At 50.6% G+C, this 18,581-nt stretch overlaps 3 protein-coding genes across 4 annotated transcripts; 1 reads left to right on the forward strand and 2 right to left on the reverse strand.

Moving 5' to 3' along the window:
* Positions 1-3,542: 3,542 nt before the first annotated feature.
* Positions 3,543-6,985, reverse strand: TMEM35A (transmembrane protein 35A; the record flags this gene model as incomplete). Its single annotated transcript, XM_084213087.1, has 2 exons — positions 3,543-4,037; positions 6,866-6,985. 2 exons carry the CDS (start codon positions 6,983-6,985, stop codon positions 3,651-3,653), a joined length of 507 nt encoding a protein of 168 aa, XP_084069213.1. The 3' UTR covers positions 3,543-3,650.
* A 1,191-nt stretch (positions 6,986-8,176) lies between these two features.
* TRMT2B (tRNA methyltransferase 2 homolog B) lies at positions 8,177-15,013 on the reverse strand. 2 transcript variants are annotated; one of them, XM_084212927.1, is made up of 12 exons: positions 14,785-15,013; positions 13,989-14,043; positions 13,424-13,543; positions 12,905-13,004; positions 12,686-12,756; positions 12,093-12,239; positions 11,872-11,966; positions 11,130-11,344; positions 10,919-11,020; positions 10,624-10,743; positions 9,617-9,716; positions 8,177-9,033 (listed from the first exon to the last, which is right to left on the reverse strand). In XM_084212927.1, the coding sequence occupies exons 1-12, from the start codon at positions 14,952-14,954 to the stop codon at positions 8,907-8,909; spliced, it is 1,422 nt and encodes a 473-aa protein (XP_084069053.1). In that variant the 5' UTR covers positions 14,955-15,013; the 3' UTR covers positions 8,177-8,906. The 2 variants fall into 2 exon arrangements, with proteins under 2 accessions (XP_084069053.1, XP_084069054.1); XM_084212928.1 differs by lacking the exon at positions 12,093-12,239.
* A 1,447-nt stretch (positions 15,014-16,460) lies between these two features.
* Positions 16,461-17,776, forward strand: LOC311157949 (40-kDa huntingtin-associated protein-like; the record flags this gene model as incomplete). The annotated part of the gene is made up of 1 exon (XM_084213027.1): positions 16,461-17,776. One exon carries the CDS (start codon positions 16,461-16,463, stop codon positions 17,526-17,528), a length of 1,068 nt encoding a protein of 355 aa, XP_084069153.1. The 3' UTR covers positions 17,529-17,776.
* Between the last annotated feature and the right edge of the window lie 805 nt (positions 17,777-18,581).

An 18,581-nucleotide genomic window follows, 5' to 3' on the forward strand; every position in this document is an offset into this window, starting at 1 on the left:
CAGTCAATGAGTCATGATTCTCTGCGAGGTTAGGTACAGATTGTAGAGGATCATAACAAAGCTTTCTTCCAATTTCACAAAAATTAGATTCGTCTGCAGCCTTCCTACTAACCAGCTTGGATTGGAAAAACTAAAAAATTTTGGTAAACTTCCAAATGAGGCACAAGACCTACCAACAGTGCCAAACTGCACAGCTGTGGGTGAAACACACCCATAAAAAGGGGCATTTGCTCCTCAATATGCTGGAGAGATCAACCTTTTACCTATAAAATCGGAGAGTTTGCTATGATTTCCTGAACTCGGTAGAGCGTGCACCCCTGTCCCCAGATTGCTGGAACCCATCTTTCCTGAGACAACAAACCAGAATGACTTTCACTTTATATTCCCTCTCCACCTCTCACTTCCTTAGGCGGTTACAATCATCATTATTTCCCTATAGGTGTGTTTGTCACTTTCCTGTGCAGCAAAGCTCGGTGACCACACTCTGGAGTACAGCAACAGCTTTCTCTCTGCTCCCACAGCCCCTTCTCTGTATGTGTTTTATTCTCTTTTGTCCTGCAGGAGTTCTACCAGAGAGGTTTGGTGAAGAAGAGAGCAGCTGGAAGGGCAGTTCCGGCTGATACCGAGCCCTGCGGTGCCGACACGAGGAGTGTGGCGGCAGCACCCCTCACCCACCGCGATTCTCCCAGGCCGCCCGGAGCATCCCGAGGGAGCGGAGGTGGCGAGGCCTTCCCAGCCCGGCGCGGCGGCCCCGGGGAGCTCCGAGCGGCGGCGGGGCCCCCGGCCCTGGGGATGTCACTGACCGCCCCCTCCCACAGCCGCTGACCCTGCCGCTGCCCTGGGCACCGACCCTCGCCACCACAGCCACTGACCCTCCCGCCGCTCTGGCCACTGACCGTCCGTCTCTCGGGGCAGCACGGACCATTCCAGGGCAGTCAGCCCTCCGGTCGCCGTCCCCACAGCCGCTGGCCTTGCAGGGCCGCCTCCCGCGCCTCCAACCGTCCCTGCATTCAAACCTCGCCGCCACCGCCCGCACATGCGCACTGACCGCCTGCCTGGCCTGGCCCCGCCCAGCCGCGCATGCGCAGAGCCGCCAGCGCGCGCGGTGGGCGGGATTGACGGCGGCGCTTCCGCCCTTCCTGCGCCGGGCGCCTCTGCGCATGCGCGGCGCGTTGGGGGCGGGAGCTCCCGTGAGGGGAAGGAGTCCCTCCCCTCCCCTCAGGTGTGTCCGCGTCCGTCGGGCTGGGAACGGCAGCCTCTGGCTACGTTTTAAAATAGAGAGGCGGGGATAAAAGGCACAAGTAAAGCGAGGCAGTAACCCTGAGGCCGACCGGAATGAAATGAGGGGCGTGGAGAAAAAATAGAAATAAAGAATTAAAGAAAAAAAAAGGAAGAGTAAATTAGCATCGAGCTCTTAGAAGAGTGGATCTGTTCTTGTCATTTCCAGCGAGCACAGATGGCTGGAAGCGTCCAAAAATAGCTGTTTAATGCTGGGGGCAGTGATAGAGGTCAGCCCGCTAAGATAAATACAAAATTCTTGTTACTGAGCTCCAAGATAAGTTGTCTCGCTCTGTAACAAAGAACGTGCAGCCACTGCTGTGGGTCCGTCGTTCATATCCGTGCAAATGTGAAAAAGGGGGTTTTTTAGTAGTCACTGAACAGTCTGAAGCTTTTACAGAGATAGGCTTTGCTCCATGGGATGCTTTATTATTTTCATCTCTACAAGCTTCAGTGAGGAATGTTACAAAAGATAAACACAACAATTGTTCCTAGATGCCCAGGTGAAAGGGCTGCAGCAGTTCAGTGTTGTGGGAATACACAGCATGGTGTGGCTTGGAGTTGGTGGTATTTTTATTTGGTTTTGAATTAAAACACAATTAATAACCCCAGTCGGGGCATGGTAGTTAAAGCATCTTTTGGGAAGTAAAGGGAATTCTGTGTAAATATTTTTGATGACCTTGAGATAGTCTCTGAAGATGAGATTGTCTATCAGAGGTGGCCTGCTGGTTCCTTTCCTCAGGGTGCACATCTGATAAGAGAGATTTAGTCCATCTGAAGCTCTGGAAGGAGGCTCTTTCAAGCATATTTATGTATATTTTGCTGCTAAAACAAATGCAGCCATATATATATATATACATATACACATATAGGGCTGCATCTCTTTTAGCAGCAAAATTCAGAAGAAAACTGTATGAACATCTATCATCAATTTTTATAGAGATACAATGCTGACATTTTACTGGAGTTATGTTTTCTCACTGCTGCATTGAACTGTGGCAGAACTTTATTTGAGACTGTTTCAGTAAAATGCCCAAATGTCTCTTTTAAATATCTGTGGTTATTAATATAAAACCAAGTAGAGTTTATCTGACTTCCACTCTGCATCACCTTGTCACTCAAATTGCCTGACATGATTCTGCCTATTTTAGATGGAATTTTTGACCAGAGGGAAATGTTTTCAGACACGTCTCTCAAATAAGAAATTTGTTTCTGTAAAGACATTTTTCTCCAAATTTCAAAAAGTTTATTTCTGTGACTAATTAAAAAAAAAAAAAAAAAAAAAAAAAAACTGAGAACAGACAAACATTAAGAAAACCAGACAAATTTCAGAGGTAACACATGCTCCTTATGACACTCTAAGATTTCAGATACAACACAGGGATTCAGACTCTGGTAACAGGACTTATCCCAGCTCACTGAGGCTGTATGTGGGATGAGCAGTGAGGTACTGCAATTGTTCAGACCCTCATCTACCAGAAATAAACAGCAATTCTATAAAGTCATAGTAGCTGTGGTGGGGCGAAAAGGAACTTGCAGGGAACTGGGGAGCACAATGCTACTTGCCAAGACCAGAGAGATACTTTGGAGTTCTTTGGGCAGTTCCTCTCCGCATCCCCTCTCCAGGCACCCTTACTCTCTGCCAAGAAGGGTAAAGAGATGCCACTGCCTTGTGTGAAGCAGGCAAAAAACTACTGTTATCAGGCCATTGTCCCAGTTTTGGAGCCTCTGCACGGAAATCAAAGTAGATGTAAACAGAGCATCCCATGTTTTCTCTGGATAAGCATTCCATAGCAAGGACTGGGCAGAGAGGCAGCAAAGCCCACGGAATCCCTCTCTCCAACACAACAAACAGCACTTTTTTTTGTAACAGGGTCCCTTTTACCCCTTGACCATGGGAAGGGAGATGCAGATGTGTGTGTGGGGCTGCACAGGGACACTGGTCATGGCCTGCCCAGCCTCTGTTCTGGGCAGCAGCAGCACCCAGGCCAGCTCTGCTGCTGTGGGGCTCAGGGCTGCTGCTCAGGACTGATTTCCCCGCCTCAGCAGTGCCAGGGTGGCCTGAGTGCCTGCCCAGATGAAGGGTCTCAGGCTGGTTCTGCAGCTCCTGCTAAGGCCAGCACTGTTCCAGCCGGGTTGCTGACTGCCTCCAAGCTGTCCCTGTGGAAGCTAGCTTGTGTTTTTCTACATTACAGGGCAGCAGCAAAAGCAAGACTACAGTGTAGACATACCTTGTATCTCTCAGACCCCAAGTGCAACTTTATTTAGACAGACAAAAAAAAAAAATGCAAGTAGGTAAATAAAAACCAAATTTTCTGGGTGATTTTGGAGAGAGCTGCCTCGAGGGTCCGTGTTTCCTCACATGCACTCAACTAGGATACCTTCACTTTGCCTTTCTCGGGAGCTGCTTCATGGATGAGTGGCTGCTCATCCCCGTTCACCGACAGCATCCTCTTCTCCGGCGGCAGCTCCTCGGGCTGGCGGGCGATCAGCAGGCGGCAGGTGAGCAGGATCCCAAAGACCAGGGCGTGGGCATAGCGCTTCAGGGGGTCCCCCACGAGCTGGTGGAAGAAGAGCACAGCCAGCACCAGGAGGAGGAGCAGGAAGTTGGCCACGTCCTTGGGGCGGCCAGGCACCAGTGTCATGACAATGCCGCACGCCACTTCCAGGGCGCCGATGCTCTTGCGGAGGAGGATGGAGCTGACTCCCATCTTCTTGAGCATGGGCAGGGCCCGCACGTAGCTTTTGTATGCTCGTTTCTGGAACCAAGCAGCCAAGGACATCGTGTGAGAAAGTGAAGGCAAAGGTGACTTCCATTGAAACAGACTGATGTGCAATACAACCTAAAAATTATTCCAGTTGTCACAAACCCCTCTGGCACAATACCCCAGTCTGTAAAACTTCTGTTTGGGGGTATAATAAACCATCAATCTGCAATTCCCCCATTCTGAGCTGTTGTCCCCTCACTGGAAAAAGTTCTTCAACCTCTCATCCATCTTTGGAACTACAACCAGGCCAGGTGTACCTTACCCTGAAATCTGAGGTTCTGATTGCTGGAATTAGCAGTGCAGAACCCTGTTATTAAAACAAACAAACAAACAAACCTCTTTCTAAGAGTACCTTGTGCTTTAAAATTTACTAATACACCCAATCCCTGCAAAGGCAAAGCCTGGCAAGTAAATACAAGTCTCTTTCTACCCCAAAGCAACTTAGAATATTCCAAAGCAACTTACAGTAGTTATGGGCAGTGCAGGCTTAGGGTGGGACTAAACATCAAAGCTGAGATTCACCAGTCCTATCCTGTGCTTACATACCTTTATGATCCTTTCTTTCCTCAGGTGAAAGCAAACTGACATTTGGCATTTTTTGTTCCCTGGTTTATGCTGGGTTAAGAAGCAATGTAAGCTGCAAGGCTCAGCCTGCTTACACAGCTGCCTCATTCTTTTGGGGAAAGAAACAACCTTTGTCCTTACACATGTCCAGGTTCTTGCATTTGAACATTGGGTGCTGGTGGCCTCGCTGTTTTGTTTGGATTTTTTTCTCCTTTTGTGTTGCAATCAAGTATTTCCTTTATATATATATTTTTAATAAGGCTCCTATATTTGGTGTGAGACACTGAAATTATTTCCACGTATACTTGAGAATAACATCTCTGGAGACATTCTTGCCATTGTGTTCTCTGATTTCTAATCAGCATGAGAGAAATGGAAGCCAAATCTCAGTTACAGGATTGTTCAGCTCTCACAGGCACTGATCAGACTGTGGGTTTACTTCCAAACAATTTTGGAAACCTACATTAACGGCATACAGAACTTTCCCACGTCTCCATAGATTTTGATGTTTCCTTCTGAGAGGAGCTGAAGCTTCACAGGTGGTTAAAAAATATCCAGCATTGTCATTTTTGCTACAAAATAACTGAAGATCTCATGACACATTTACTCCAAGTGTTTACATTGTAAGGATGTATTTTAAACCATCAGTGAGTAAAACATCAGAGCAGAGTATTTTTAAACAGTTGTGAAAAATACAACATTTTAAAGAAATGTACTATAAACATGTCCTAGAGTACTCTGGTATTTTAGGTATTTTAATAGGCAAGCCAATGTGTTTTTGTCAAAAAAAACCCTACGAGTTTGGTGTTTTAGGTAGACAACAGAGGTTCTCTGTTTGCTGGGGGCAAAAAGCCATCCTTATGGATTAGCAAGGTCAGGTTTTTCCTATCTGCATGACCTGACAGACCACCACAGGATGTAGCCCAGCAAATGCAGGAGAGCCTAATGAGCCATGAATATGTAACATGAATATGGACTATGAAGAATAATGGTGCTGTGTAATACCTGCTTTATAAAACCAGAGATCATTCCTACCTGTAGGCCTGACTCTTGATAAAGCAGAAGGGGACACAGGAGTGAAATATTTTACAGAGCAAGCATTTTGCAATGCTCCTAAAGTCTCTGTGCTTTTTTTTTTCTTCTTCTTCTTTTTTTTTTTTTTTCTGTAGCAGAAGCTTAAGAGCTTTGTATTCTAGAGGTTTTACCTCATGTGTCTCTTGCCCATGAGTTACTTCTTGGGGATTTTCCTCTGTGAGATCCCTGTGCTGGGCTGCAGGCTAGGCACTGCAATTCAGATGTTATTTGAGAGCTAAGGAACAGCAGCTGGGCAGGTGGAGCAAAGGGAGAGAACAGAATGTGCTGGAAACTTCCAGCACTATTTTTTTAGGGCACAAAAATTATACTAATCTTTTCAACCACCACAATAAATAACTGGGGAAGGGGGTGGGGGGGAGCAGGAGAATAAATAAACACAGATGAGGAAGCAAAATGTGGCAGCCAGTCCCTCACCTGCCTGCAGCTCGCAGAGCTCTGCAGCAGGGCTGGCCCTGAGCAGAGAGGAGCATAAACCAGTTCACCAGGTGAGAAACGCACACAGTGACTTCTCTGTCCTCTCCTCACCCCTTTCCTATTAGGCAAGAGGAGGAGAGGCTCATTTCCCAGGCCAAAGAGAATAATAAGAAGACTATTAATAATACCTTTCTCTGCCAGCTAAGAATCTCAACACATTTCACAATCATTAATTAATCCCTGCACAAGTCTGGTGAGGTAGGGACAGCCAGTGTCATTATCCTTGCTTTAAAGCATGGAATTTTGAGGGTGAACATCTGCCAGAGCAGGCATCTGCTTTTCCCACCCCCATCCAGTGGATAGGTTTCCCCTCGGGGATCAGCTGTCCCTGCCTGCTGCATGTCTGGCACTCCTGCAGGCCTCGCTTTTACAGCCCCTTGTGTCCCCATCTCCTGCAGGCTGTGTGTGCTGTGCCCCCCCATCCTTGCCTCCCCTCCCCATCCTTATCCACCAGAGGTTTCTCCGTGGATCGGCTCAGCCGGAGCCAGGCGAGGGCTGCCAGGATATCCTGGGCACTGCGTTTTATTGGCTTCTCTCCACGTCGATCAAGTAATGAGTCAGATCAGCTTCTTCCCCCTCCTGGCCCTCGCTCGGGGTTCCAGGGCAGTCACCCCCTGCGTCCCCCGCTGCTCCTGCTGCAAGGCGGGAGAGCCCTACGGCACCTCCCTGCGCGCCGCCGGACTTACCATCTCATTGTAGGCATCCCTGCTGAGCCGGGGGGTCAGTTTGATCGTCCCCATAAAGACGAAGAAGAGCCCCAGGGCCACCGAGAGGGCGACGATGGTGATGGTCCTGGGAGATGCCATAGAGCCGCAGGGATCCGCTCCTAGCGAGGCCTTGTGGCTCTGGCTGGCAGCCCGGGTGGGAGGGAGTCCGTCACCATTGAAGGCTGTAGGAATAAAGCTGCAGAGGCAGGAGGATGACAGCGGGAGGGGATTCAGCCTCCTCCACTCAGCAACCCCTGGGTCCTAAAGCCCTGCAGCCACAGCCAGGCAGCTCCAGCACTGGAGCGCAAGAGGAACTCATCCTCTCGTTTCCTTGCGTGCTCCACAAATCGCCCACAGAAAGCTGAAACGGAGTCAATTCTTGGGATGTGGGACGGCAGCCAAAGGCAGAGCACAGTCATTCATTAGTGGGAAAATGAGGACATGTTAGCAGAGGGCACAGGAGTAACGTGCTGTGGAAGAGAAGTGGGCAGGGGTCTCTTGTACATAGAGAACATTCAATTTCGTATATTGAGATGCTCACACATAGCAAACAACATATTGCTTCATTTATTTGCACCAGGAAAGAAAAAGAAACGTTTTGTCCCCGTGGCTCTCCTTAAACCTGATGCTCAAAAGGGAAGGTGAGGCCACGTGTGTCACCCTGATAAAACCTATCCAGAGGCTAGTGGAAAGGTTTTATGATCCTCTGGTACTTTCTGATTTAAAATCATTGTCTCCCCTGCAATTAATGCAACAAATTTCCTTCTGACCAAAACCTAGTAGAATTCTATTCAGATCTCACAGTGAGAAACCAAGGTATAATTACACAAAACAGAACTGCTGGAATACAGCATCCTTTGGTATAAAATGAAAACAAGAGGCTGTAACAGTGTGTAAAAACCTACACTCATGAGATAGTGCAAGAGTGACACTTCCTATGCCCATCAGGAATCCATCATCACTCCCTTTATGGTGTAGTAATTCTTAAATCCTAAACACAAGTATTTGGAGCCCCCATAGCCTGAGAACTGGCTGCTGTTATTATTCAAAGCTGAGGTCTAGAATTAAAAGTCTGAAAAATACAGGCACTCTCCCAGTTTCCTTGGGAATTTATCAGCCTTGATTCAAAACATTCTGGGACTCACACAAGACAAGGGAACTCTGCTCACTTAGATTCCCCTCCACATTACAGCAGCTCCATCTCTGGAAGAGCTGGAGAAATATAACAACACTGTAAGCAGGACAGGACACATACAAAACAGAAGAAAAAATTTAATTAGCTATAGCAGAACATCCTGAAGAGGAAAAATATTGCAGCTGACATTTTCACAGGGCACTTCATATTTGAGCATCAGGAATCATTAGTGGAGAAGGGGGAGGCAGATATGAAAAGAGAGACACTGAAATCAGCTCTCTTTATTTTGTTTAACAGAAAAAATCTCATTGTTGAAGCTAGTGCTTCCTCCAGGCAGGGACCCCAACAAAGGAATCCCTGGGCTTTCATACTCTTCCAACCTGAATCTCCCACAACAGCTCTGACCAGTGGAAAATTAGAGTCGGGTGTTTTCTCATTGTTCATTGGTTTGTGCAGAGTCTGTGGGTGAGAAGGCAGGGCTGGAAGTCCCGTGTCCTTTGTCAGGCACAAGGTCAGCGCCCATTCACGGCTCCTTGCCTGGGGCTCCGGCGATTTCCCACCATCCAGGGCACAACTTGCAGCTGGAACACCGAGCTACAGATTCCTCAACACAGGGAGGGAGTCTTTTCCAGACTGCTTTAACCAGCACATAAAGGTTTGCCGGGGAAGGAAGGGTGATGAAATGCTACAGAGAACCTTTTCACCCCAGGAATCCAAGTAGTTCTTTACAGAACAGTGTTGCTAGGCAACCCAAAGTAAGAGAAAAACCAAATTTTTTTTTTCATACAACTTCCCAGAAAATAAATTAAAATCCTAACTACATTGGCTCTTCAGGACAGGAGGAAGTTGCTTCCCAAGCTCTCAGAGCTCATTCCTGCCTCCTTGTCAGCGGGTGAACAGCAGCACCAGCTCACAATGAACAGTGTGAGGAAACATGTCAAAAGGAATAGCCATCACGGGGGCAAATGGCTCCCCTGCCAGCTTCTTCCGTGGGTCAGGTGGGCAGCACAGCCTGTGGAAAGCAAAGAGCATCGTTTAGACCAGTAGCAGAAGCCTTCCCACCACTGGTATCACAATCCAAGGGGGATCCACAAAGGAGGTATCATGTCTTGACTAACATTCCTCAGAATCTGCAGCTGACACTGGCTGAGGTGTGGAACTGAATACTGAATCCCCAACCAGCTCTGAAAACCTCAGGAACAAGCTGAACAGTCAGTGGCAAGTTCAAAGCTCCTTTTCTCACAAGCCATCCCAGCTGACAGACACTCAGTTTTCAGTTTTGCACTGCCCTTATGGCTGCCTGCAGACAGATTTATCACCTGGGTCTACTCCAGCTAAAGGCTGAGCAGATAAAGCTACATGATTAACCCCTAAGCAGGTGACAAATCCCCTTGGTTTCACTTTCCTGGAGAGGGGCCAACCTTCCTGCAGTGAACCCCATGCACTCTGCATCTCACATCCAGATGTGCTTTTTTTTATCCAGAGGGATGCACCATGTGCCATGATTGAATTATTTTCTATTCCTCACTGATGCCTTGTCTGGACTTAACAGGGTCTGTCACTGAGATCAAGAGAGAGAAGGAGAGAGTGCTCACTCGAGGAAGTTCCTCATGGCTTCCCCCTCTGGCTTGCAGGAGATGTAGAGCAGCCTACGGATGGCCCTGCAGTTCCGGATGGCTCGAACGACCCTGTAGTCTGCAAAAACAAACAGCCTGCTTTCCCTCCAGCACCCTGAGCTCTCCAGAAGGAATGACTGCACAGCACCACAGAACTGTCAAAAATACAGATGTATATTCTGCCATGTTCTGTCTCAGATGAAGTCTCTCAGGAGGCTATGGGTGTGACCCACACTGCTGACAGCTTAGCCAATTTGCCAGGCAGGGCAGAGCAATAGGAGAAGTCTTTCTGCTTCACAGGGGGATGGAGGATGAGAGAAAAAATGTTAATTAAGCAAAGGCATATAAAACCTTCCACACACACTTGTGAGAGTGCATCTGGGCACCAGGACCAGTGTGTGACTTCCCAGTACACACTCCAAGGGAGACCACTGAGACAGACTGAGGGCTGGGTTATTCAGCCTGGGGAAAAGAAGGTAAGCAAGGATCCATTAGCTAGCTTCAGGAACCTCATGGGGCATTACAGATAAGTGAGAATCTTCTCAGAGGGGCATGAGAAGAGGATGAGAAGCAATAGATGTATGGCAGCAAGGTAAAATCCTGATTAAATATATTAGGAAAATATTTTCAGGAGAGGGGATACACCCTTGGACAAATTCAAACCTCAGCTAGGCTTTATATCCCTATGCAACCTCATATAACTCTGAAGTTGGCCTTGCTATAGTTGGAGATTACACCACAAACCTCCAGAGGTCCCTTCTCTCTTAAATAATTGTGTGAGCCTGTGAAAGATGGAAAAAGGATTAGAGCTAAAGAGAAAGCATCAAGGCACTGAAAACAGCAGACTTATGGGATTTTAGCTGCTGTCAGTAACAAGAAACAAGAGACTAAACAAGGGAAGGGTTTGGAGCCAGTATAACAGGTCTCACAGAACTTGTTCAAAGCTCTCTGTTTACAAGATGAAAATAAATAGCATTTTCTCTCACGCAGGCCAGCCCGAGAAGGGTTCACCACAGCAACAAGCGGTCGGGCATCCTCCCACGATGCCAGGAGCTGTGGTAACACAGCCTCTGCCTTTCCACTGTGAAACTCACAGTTTGAGATCCCTGTGAAACAAAAAAGCAACCACATGAACTGAGTCTCATCAAGAGCTGGGTATAACATGATATTCACACACCCTTTGCTGTGTGAAGGTAACTGGTTAGGGTCCTTCTGCTCACTTTTGCTCTGGTTTTTCAGCATTTAGTTTGAAATCTTTTGCCACAGTGAGTTTGAACTCACCATTGAATGCTGCATTCCACTCAGCATCCTCTACTGCCTTCTTCACCACCTCAACACCAATAACCTTGGACACTTGGTGAGCCAGAGAGAGACCAATTGTGCCTGGAAACACGAGAAACAAAGAACTCCATATATTCCTGCTGAAGAAACAGGCCTTTCCATAGCAAGGATCAGCTCTGGAATGCAAAGCTCTGAGTGCCCAGGACCCCACCTGTTCCACAGCAGATGTCAAGGAGGACAGTGTCCCCAGCAGCCTGGCAGAGCTCCCCAACTGCCTGGTACAGAACTTCTGCTCCAGCCGTGTTGACTTGGAAGAAGGCGTCTGGAGAGATGCGGAACTTGAGGCCGCGCAGTTCCTCGAAGATGTGCGGTGCTCCGTGGAGGAGCTGGTAGGGGGACTGCTCGTGGGAGCAGCGTGTCATGGTGCTGGCAGAGCACATAAAAAACAGCTTTAGAAGGCAGCAGAGAGCAGCTGGTTTCCATTTCCAGGGTGCTCATAGGAAGAAGAGATGGTTCTTCCCCTCATCGACTTATATTTCATGTGGGCCTTTCAACAAGATTAAAGCATTTTGATTCTTTGTAAGGTATCTGTGACTTGCACAGTCTAAATTTCATTAAAAGGATCAAAATTACTTAGCAGAAGGCAGCATTCCTCAGGTTTATTCCCCAGTTTTGCTGCTAATGTGATTTACTGTTTTGGGATAGTCACTGGAAGTTTTTTCTTCAAGTTTCCCATGCCTAGAATTCCCATGAGGCAGAGCCATAGTGTGTTCAAGTAAGTCTGGAAAAATAAAAGATGGGGCCATCTTAAAGCCACATCTTCAAGAGGGATGCAAACATCTGTCATTCTTTTCCAGCACTCCCCGAACTGGTGGAATTTGAATTTGGTCAGAGAGGGGGTAGAAGAAGGAGGTGGCTTTGTTTCCACTCATTCCCCCCGTTCAGGCACTTACCTCTCTTGGAAATAAAGTGAAGTCAAGGCACAGACTGCTCCAGGCCCACATGTGAAGAACTCCTTCAGCAATGCTTTCTGAGTAGCCAGTGCCTCCTGTCAAGAGTGAGAAAGGAAAAGCTGCCTCTTTGGGTACCCTGATTAGACCCCTCTCCCCAGCACCACAGCCAGCAGGCTCAGCTCAGCCAGATGTGCCTCTTGCCCTGTCCTCCAGGGGCTCACCTGGCCCAGCTGCTGGGGGTGGAAGGTGATGATAGCCATGGTGTGGCCACAGCGGGTGGTGCGAACCACGAGCTCTCGCCAGTGCCCGCCCTCATGGAAGAGGATGCAGGAGTCCAGGGGGGAGTGACAGATGAACTCCTCATAGCACTGAGGGGAGGGGAAATGGCACCTTTAGTACCATGAAGACAAGTGCCCTGCTCTTAACCCCCCAAACAGGCAGCCCTTCCACCAGTGTGGTCTGCTTTTTCTGTTTGATTTCAATACACTGGCTGAATGCTCCTTCCAGGCTCTTGAAAGACAACACATTTTAATAATTTCAATTTGCAATTCTTAAGTGTTTTAATAGATTGGCAGGAATTCATTGTCACTTGATTAACTTCATTACTCGGGATGCTTTATGGGCTGCAATATTGACATGTGAGTTTTTATACATGAATTTATCCACCAATTAGAATCAGGCATGAAAATTTTCACAACATGAAAATGGACTTGAAAACACAGCATAATTTAAAAATTACAGTGTTCTCCCAAGTAACAGTTATTGCAGTCTCTCTATTACACAGTGAAGGGACAGACATGACTTATTTATTTACCTGGGCTACTTGTTTATGTTTTGAGGGTATATTCTCCACATGGTTGGCTTTCACACAGACAATATTCCTTTCTGTAGAGAGATGGACAGGAATTTAATTGCTCTGGTTCAGGGCATGTAAACCACTGTAGCATGCGACATGATAAACTGTGGAGAGACCTTTCCCCATTTCCACAGCCCTTCCAGCAGTTTTCTCTTGAGTTTCTTGTCATGCACTGACCTCTGCCAGTTCCTACATACAATCCCACAGTTTTGGGGTTCCCATCTGGTCCTCGGTTCACAGAGAAAGTTGATTTATTTCGGTAGCCATTAATGATGGGCTGAGGGAGAAAAGAAGGAAAAGCAAAGCCTTGGATTAAAAGAAAAAGCAATGGAGGAAAGCCAAACCCCAGCCTGGTTATTCTGTTGACAACACATGAAGGTGTATGTGAATGGGCAAAACACAGAAACAAAGCTTGTGCACCAGAAGCCCAGCACTGTCCCTTGGGGACAAGAAGTGTCCCTCTGTGACAATGGGGACAGGTTTAACAGGGAGGCCTTAGGCACAGAAAAAGGGTTCCTAAGCACCAGACTTATTTTACTCTCGGGCAGTCACAAGCTTGTGCAAAGCACAAGTTAGCAAGGACTGAACTCAGACACACTCTCTGCAAGCAAATTATGTCCCCCATGAGACTCTGGAGCTGTTGAGTGAGAGACTGTTCGTGGCTCAGAGGAAAGAGCATTCCCATGGGACACTCACCGAAGGGACTACAGGCTGCAGAGGACAGCAGAGCCCACCAGGTTTCTGTGCATCTATGCCCAGCTCCTCAAGACGAGATGCCAGTGTCTGCAAAGTCTTCCTCTGGCTTTCATACTTTACCTGCAGAGGAGTTCTAAGGCACAAACACTCTCACAGGACCACACGATGGTGGGCAGCTCTTCACCCACCTCTGAGGAGTCCAACAGGAGGAAAAACTGCGAGTGAAAATATAGCCCCAGAGGAACTCTGCCCTTTTCATAACAACAGCTGCTTGGAGAAGCAGGAAGAGTGAAAAATCCTGTGTCTATGGCCCCCAAATGCTCGCCTGGAACACTATGTCTGACCTGAAGCCCAGTGAAGCAGAGCAGTCCCACAGAGGACAGGATCACTGTGCAAATGCCCGTCCTCTGCACCACCAGGAACCTCCCAGTTCTATCCTTCACAACAGCAGTAAATGGGGTCTGAACAGTTTGCAGCATTAAGATGTTAAGGACTACTGCTCAAGGGATAGGAGGGGACAGCTGGGGCAACACAACAGAGAAAAGTCTGTGTAAACACATCTTACCTGTAGCTGCTCTTGGTAGGGAAGTCTCCACAGTGGTGTCACTGCATTTGCTAACCTGGAAAGCACAAGGCAGTGCCCAGAGCTACTTGAGTCCTCATTCCTATGGCATAACATCCCTGTCAGCTGCTTCATGGGCAGGACTGTTCTGGTGTGAGCTCTGCACCAGGCTGTGAACAGCCAGACTCCCAGGGAACCACAGCGGAATGCACAGTTTGTGTGTAGCAGGAGGGAATTTCAAACTGCCCATTCTCACTGACCTGGCCACCCACACAGATGTAGTTTACAGATAAACCTCAGAACTTGCCAAAGCAAAACAAGCGAGAACAAAACACATAAAAGCTGGTTAAAAAAACAAACCAAAACAAACAAACAAAAAAAAAACCCCTACATTACACCCTAAAAAGACCCCCAAAACAGAGATGAGGCTGATACTATTCAAGCACTCATAACTGAGTCTCTGAGCCCATTGGGAACACCACCTCACAGCCAGGTAAGTTGCAGCTATTCCATACCTACAATTTTTGGAGCTGCTTCCAAAGCACCCAGTGTCAACTACTCAGGTCCAGGACTGCAAATCAAATGGACTATCACTTTTTGCTCGCCAATATGTCAACTTATTTACTCCTTTCCTCTCACAACTTTTCATTTGTCTTCTCCACTATCCCCTCCCCAGGCCAGACTCCCGGCAAACCAGCCGAGCCCTGGCGGGTGGAAATAAACCCCTCAACCCACCACGTTCACAGCTCAAGGTGCTTGCTGCTTTGAAAGAACGCTTGGCCATTTGAAAGAGCCTTACCTCTCCTCCCAGGAAGGCTCTGGCAGGCTGCAGCTCACCCTGGCCTTTCCCTTCCCTTCCCACGCTGCGGTTGTCACCGGGCTGCGGCGCGGCGCGGGCGGGCCGGGCAGGGCGAGCGGCGGCGGGCGGAGGCGGCAGCGCGGCGGCCTCAGAAGGCAGCACAGAGCCATGGCGGCTGCGAGCGGCTGCCGGGGAGCCGGCCCCGCTCCGGGCAGCGACACGGACCCGCTCCGGCGGAAGGGGCGCGGTGAGAGCCCCGGGCCCGGCCCCGCGCTCCCCGCCCCGCGGAGCCCCGGCGCTGGGAGGGAGGGAGCGCCGGGCGTTCAGCCCCGGGCTGCTCGGACACGGGTGGCAAAGTGTCGCAGCAGCTGTGTGGCCATTGGGAAAAACGCCAATCAATTGTTTTTAGGGTTTTAAAAGTTTAATAGGAAAAAATGGTTATAAAAATAATAATATAATTAGAGTAATAAAAATTTGAACAATTGGGATTAGGACAATACCAGATAATAAAAACAAAGAGATACTGACAGTCTGGGCAATTGACATTTCTGGGCAAAATAAGCCCGAAAAAGGACACACGTTAACGGAGGATTAACCCTTTAAAAAAGTATCTTACATAGCATGGTTTCTATTTTAACATTATGTTATAATCTAAAACGATATTTAACACATTACTTAAGAAAATTAATACAGCTTAACTTTCTAACATAACAGATATCATATTCATTTTAATATTTGTGAAAAGCCAGTCATAAAATATGCATTTTTCACAGCTATGCTGAGCTGGCCTGGGACAGACCAAAGGCTCAGTGCCACCTGCCACCGAGCCTGTCCGATGGGATACTCAGGATGGCGGTGTGGCTGCCGTGTCACCTCGGCTCGCACGGTGGCTGCAGTTGGGTACATGTGGTCATATGGACAGGAGTGCAAGAACAGCCTCTCCCCGGCAGCCCCGGCCGTGCCTCCAGCAGCTGCTCGGGGAACCGCGGGGAGCAGGCAAGCACACGTGGTCCCGTGCCCCCTTAATCTCTCCATCACGAAATATTTTCAGCGCTGGAGATTTTCCGAGTCAGGCGTGGCTTATTTGTCTAGGGACCCCAAGAGTTCTCTTGTCCAAGTGTTTACCTGTCACCCTTTGATGCCACCTACAATTCCTGCCGCCACACATCCTTTGGCCAAGGGGCTCACCCACCCACTTGCTACCATTTGGGTGAATTGTTCTTCTGTGAACCTGGCTGCTGCGGTTTCCCCCAAGAGCTGCAGAGTCTGGCCCTCTCCCCGCCCGGCCCCGGTCCCGGTCCCGGCCCCGGTGCCACTCTCGCTCCTCGTCCCGTCCCATCCCGTCCGGTCCAGTGGGGCCGGAGCAGGACCGCAGGTCCTCCACTCCGCAAGGGGGAGCCACACGGTTCGGGCCCGCTGCATGCCTGGGCGGTACTCGCAGTGCTTGGCCACGCCCCGTAGGCGTGGCCTATGTCTCGTAGCCACGCCCGTCGTGGGCGGTGACAGCTGGGAGCGCTGCCTGCAGTAGCCGCGCCCTCGCCACGCCCCACTGTCCACGAGCCGCCGGCGCGGGCGCTGATTGGCCAGCGGCGCGAGGCGGGGCGGGCGCTGATTGGCCGGCGGCGCGCGGCGGAGCGCGGCCCGGCGCGGCGCGTCAGTTCCGCGCTGGGCCCGCGATGCTGTCGGCGGGCGGCGGCTCCGGCCCCGGCGGGGCGGGCGGCTCCGGGCCGGGGCTCGGCGGCGACGGCGATTTCCTGTCGCGGTACCGGCTGGTGTCGGCCAAGCTGCGGCGGCGGTTCCTGCGGAAACCGAACGTGGCGGAGGCGGCGGAGCAGTTCGCGGCGCTGGCGCGGGAGCTGCGCGCCCAGGAGAGCCTGCCGTACGCCGCCTGGTGCCAGCTGGCCGTGGCGCGCTGCGCCCAGAGCCTGTTCCACGGCCCCGCCGAGGCGGCCGCGCTGGCCGAGGCCGCGCGGCTCTTCCTGCGCCAGGAGCGGGACCTGCGGCAGCGCCTGGGCTTGCGCGGCGGCTTCGGCGAGCACGTGGCGGCGGCGCAGAGCTGCGGGGCCTTCGCCGCCCGCCTGCACCTGGAGCGGGGGCAGCCCGCGCTGGCGGCCGGGCCGTGCCTGGAGCTGGCGGCGGCTCTCCGCGACACGGGACAGCCCGCCCGCGCCGCCGCGCCCCTGCAGCGGGCGGCGGAGCTGCTGACGGCGGCGCGGCTGCCGCTGCAGGCTCTGCGCTGCCTGGCCGAGCGCGCCTCCTGCCTGCTGCTGGCCCGCGACTACGCCGGGGCGCTGGCCGCGCTGACCCGGGCGCAGGCGCTGGCCGGGGCCGGGCTGGGCGGTGCGGCCGGGGCCGGGGCCGCGCCCGGCGGCGCCTTCCTGGACGTGCTGGCGCGCTGCGAGGTGTCGCGGGTGCTCCTGCTGCTCCTGCTGCAGCCTCCGCCCGCCAAGCTGCTGCCCGAGCACGCCCGCACGCTGGAGCAGTACTGCTGGGAGGCTCCCGACGGCGGACCGGGCACCGGGAGCGGCTCCGGGACGGGCGGGGGGCTGCCGCCGGCCTCCAGCTACCTGCCGGCCGAGCTATTCCTGCTGCTGCAGTCGGCAGTGCTGGCGTGCCAGGAGAAGGACGCGGAGGCGCTGAAGGCGCTGCAGGCCGAGCTATGGCCGCTGCTGAGCGCCGAGCAGAACCATCTGCTGCACCTGGTGCTGCAGGAGATGCTGAGCCCCGCCGGACAGGGACTCTGAGCGCCGCCGCCCGCAGGGACAGGTCGGACTGGTCGCTGCAGCCGGTGCCTGCACAGACTCCATTCTGTTATTTATTTTTAATACGAGTTGAAGTAATGGTTGGTGAGAGAATGCGTTCATCTGCACGTATGCCTTGTGTCATAGTGAACTGCTCACTGTATGTACTGAAAGTTGTCATGCTTGGAAAAAGTGTAACCCTAAAGCAGAAAGGCCATTTCAGGGCAGAAAGCTGTTCATTAAAAGACTGTCTGCAATTTGCATGTGTTGGAGGATTTGGGTATCTATGAATCAAATGTTTTTAGAGTTGCTTTTTCTGAAAAATCAAACAAAAAACCCTCCATATAAAAATAAGGTTTTCATTTTTTCCCCCTCCTGAGAACAACTGACACTGCAGCTGGCACAAGGTCCTGAGTTTTGTGGTGGGTGAAAGGAGTTGGTCACTGACCTGCAAGTGGTTCCTGGGGTGATGGTGGCTTGACTCCAGTTTCTGTAGCAGCTGTTAACCCAGAGAACTGAGCCTGCACGGTGGCAAATCCACTTCATCTGAGGGAATCTGGGAAGGGAATTAATGGTGGAGGTGGTGAAGTTACAGGAGTTCTTGGAATGTGGGCTGTTTGTTTAATTCTTTTCAGCTGTTATCCGTCTGCTCTCTGTCACTTTTGTCTCTTGCTTTCTGCTTCTTGGGACCTTTAGGTGAAGGCAGCTGATCTTTAGAGGGGAAAAACCCTGCTGTCTTTGGTGCACTCAGCTGTTGGGTACAGGCCTTGCTAAATTCCATCAGTGCTAATATACAGCCCCAGGCAGGGCAGGCTTTATCCTGGAGGCTGGAGATGCCCCGGGGGTGAGTGTGTGGGGTGGATAAAGAGCAGTCCAGGGTACCTAGCTACTGGTGAGTGAAACAAACGCTCTCAGCCAGCACTACCAGAGACCCTGCAGAGGCTGAGGCTTTTGGAAAGAAGGCAATCCCGTTTGTACACCTGGGAGAGAAGTCAGTGGTATTACGTCTGACTTTAATACTTGGGTCTGGAGACAGCAGTTTTTTCAAACGCTCTT

Source organism: Fringilla coelebs (assembly GCF_963513975.1).
Source record: "Fringilla coelebs genome assembly, chromosome: 11".
NCBI lineage: Eukaryota > Metazoa > Chordata > Aves > Passeriformes > Fringillidae > Fringilla > Fringilla coelebs.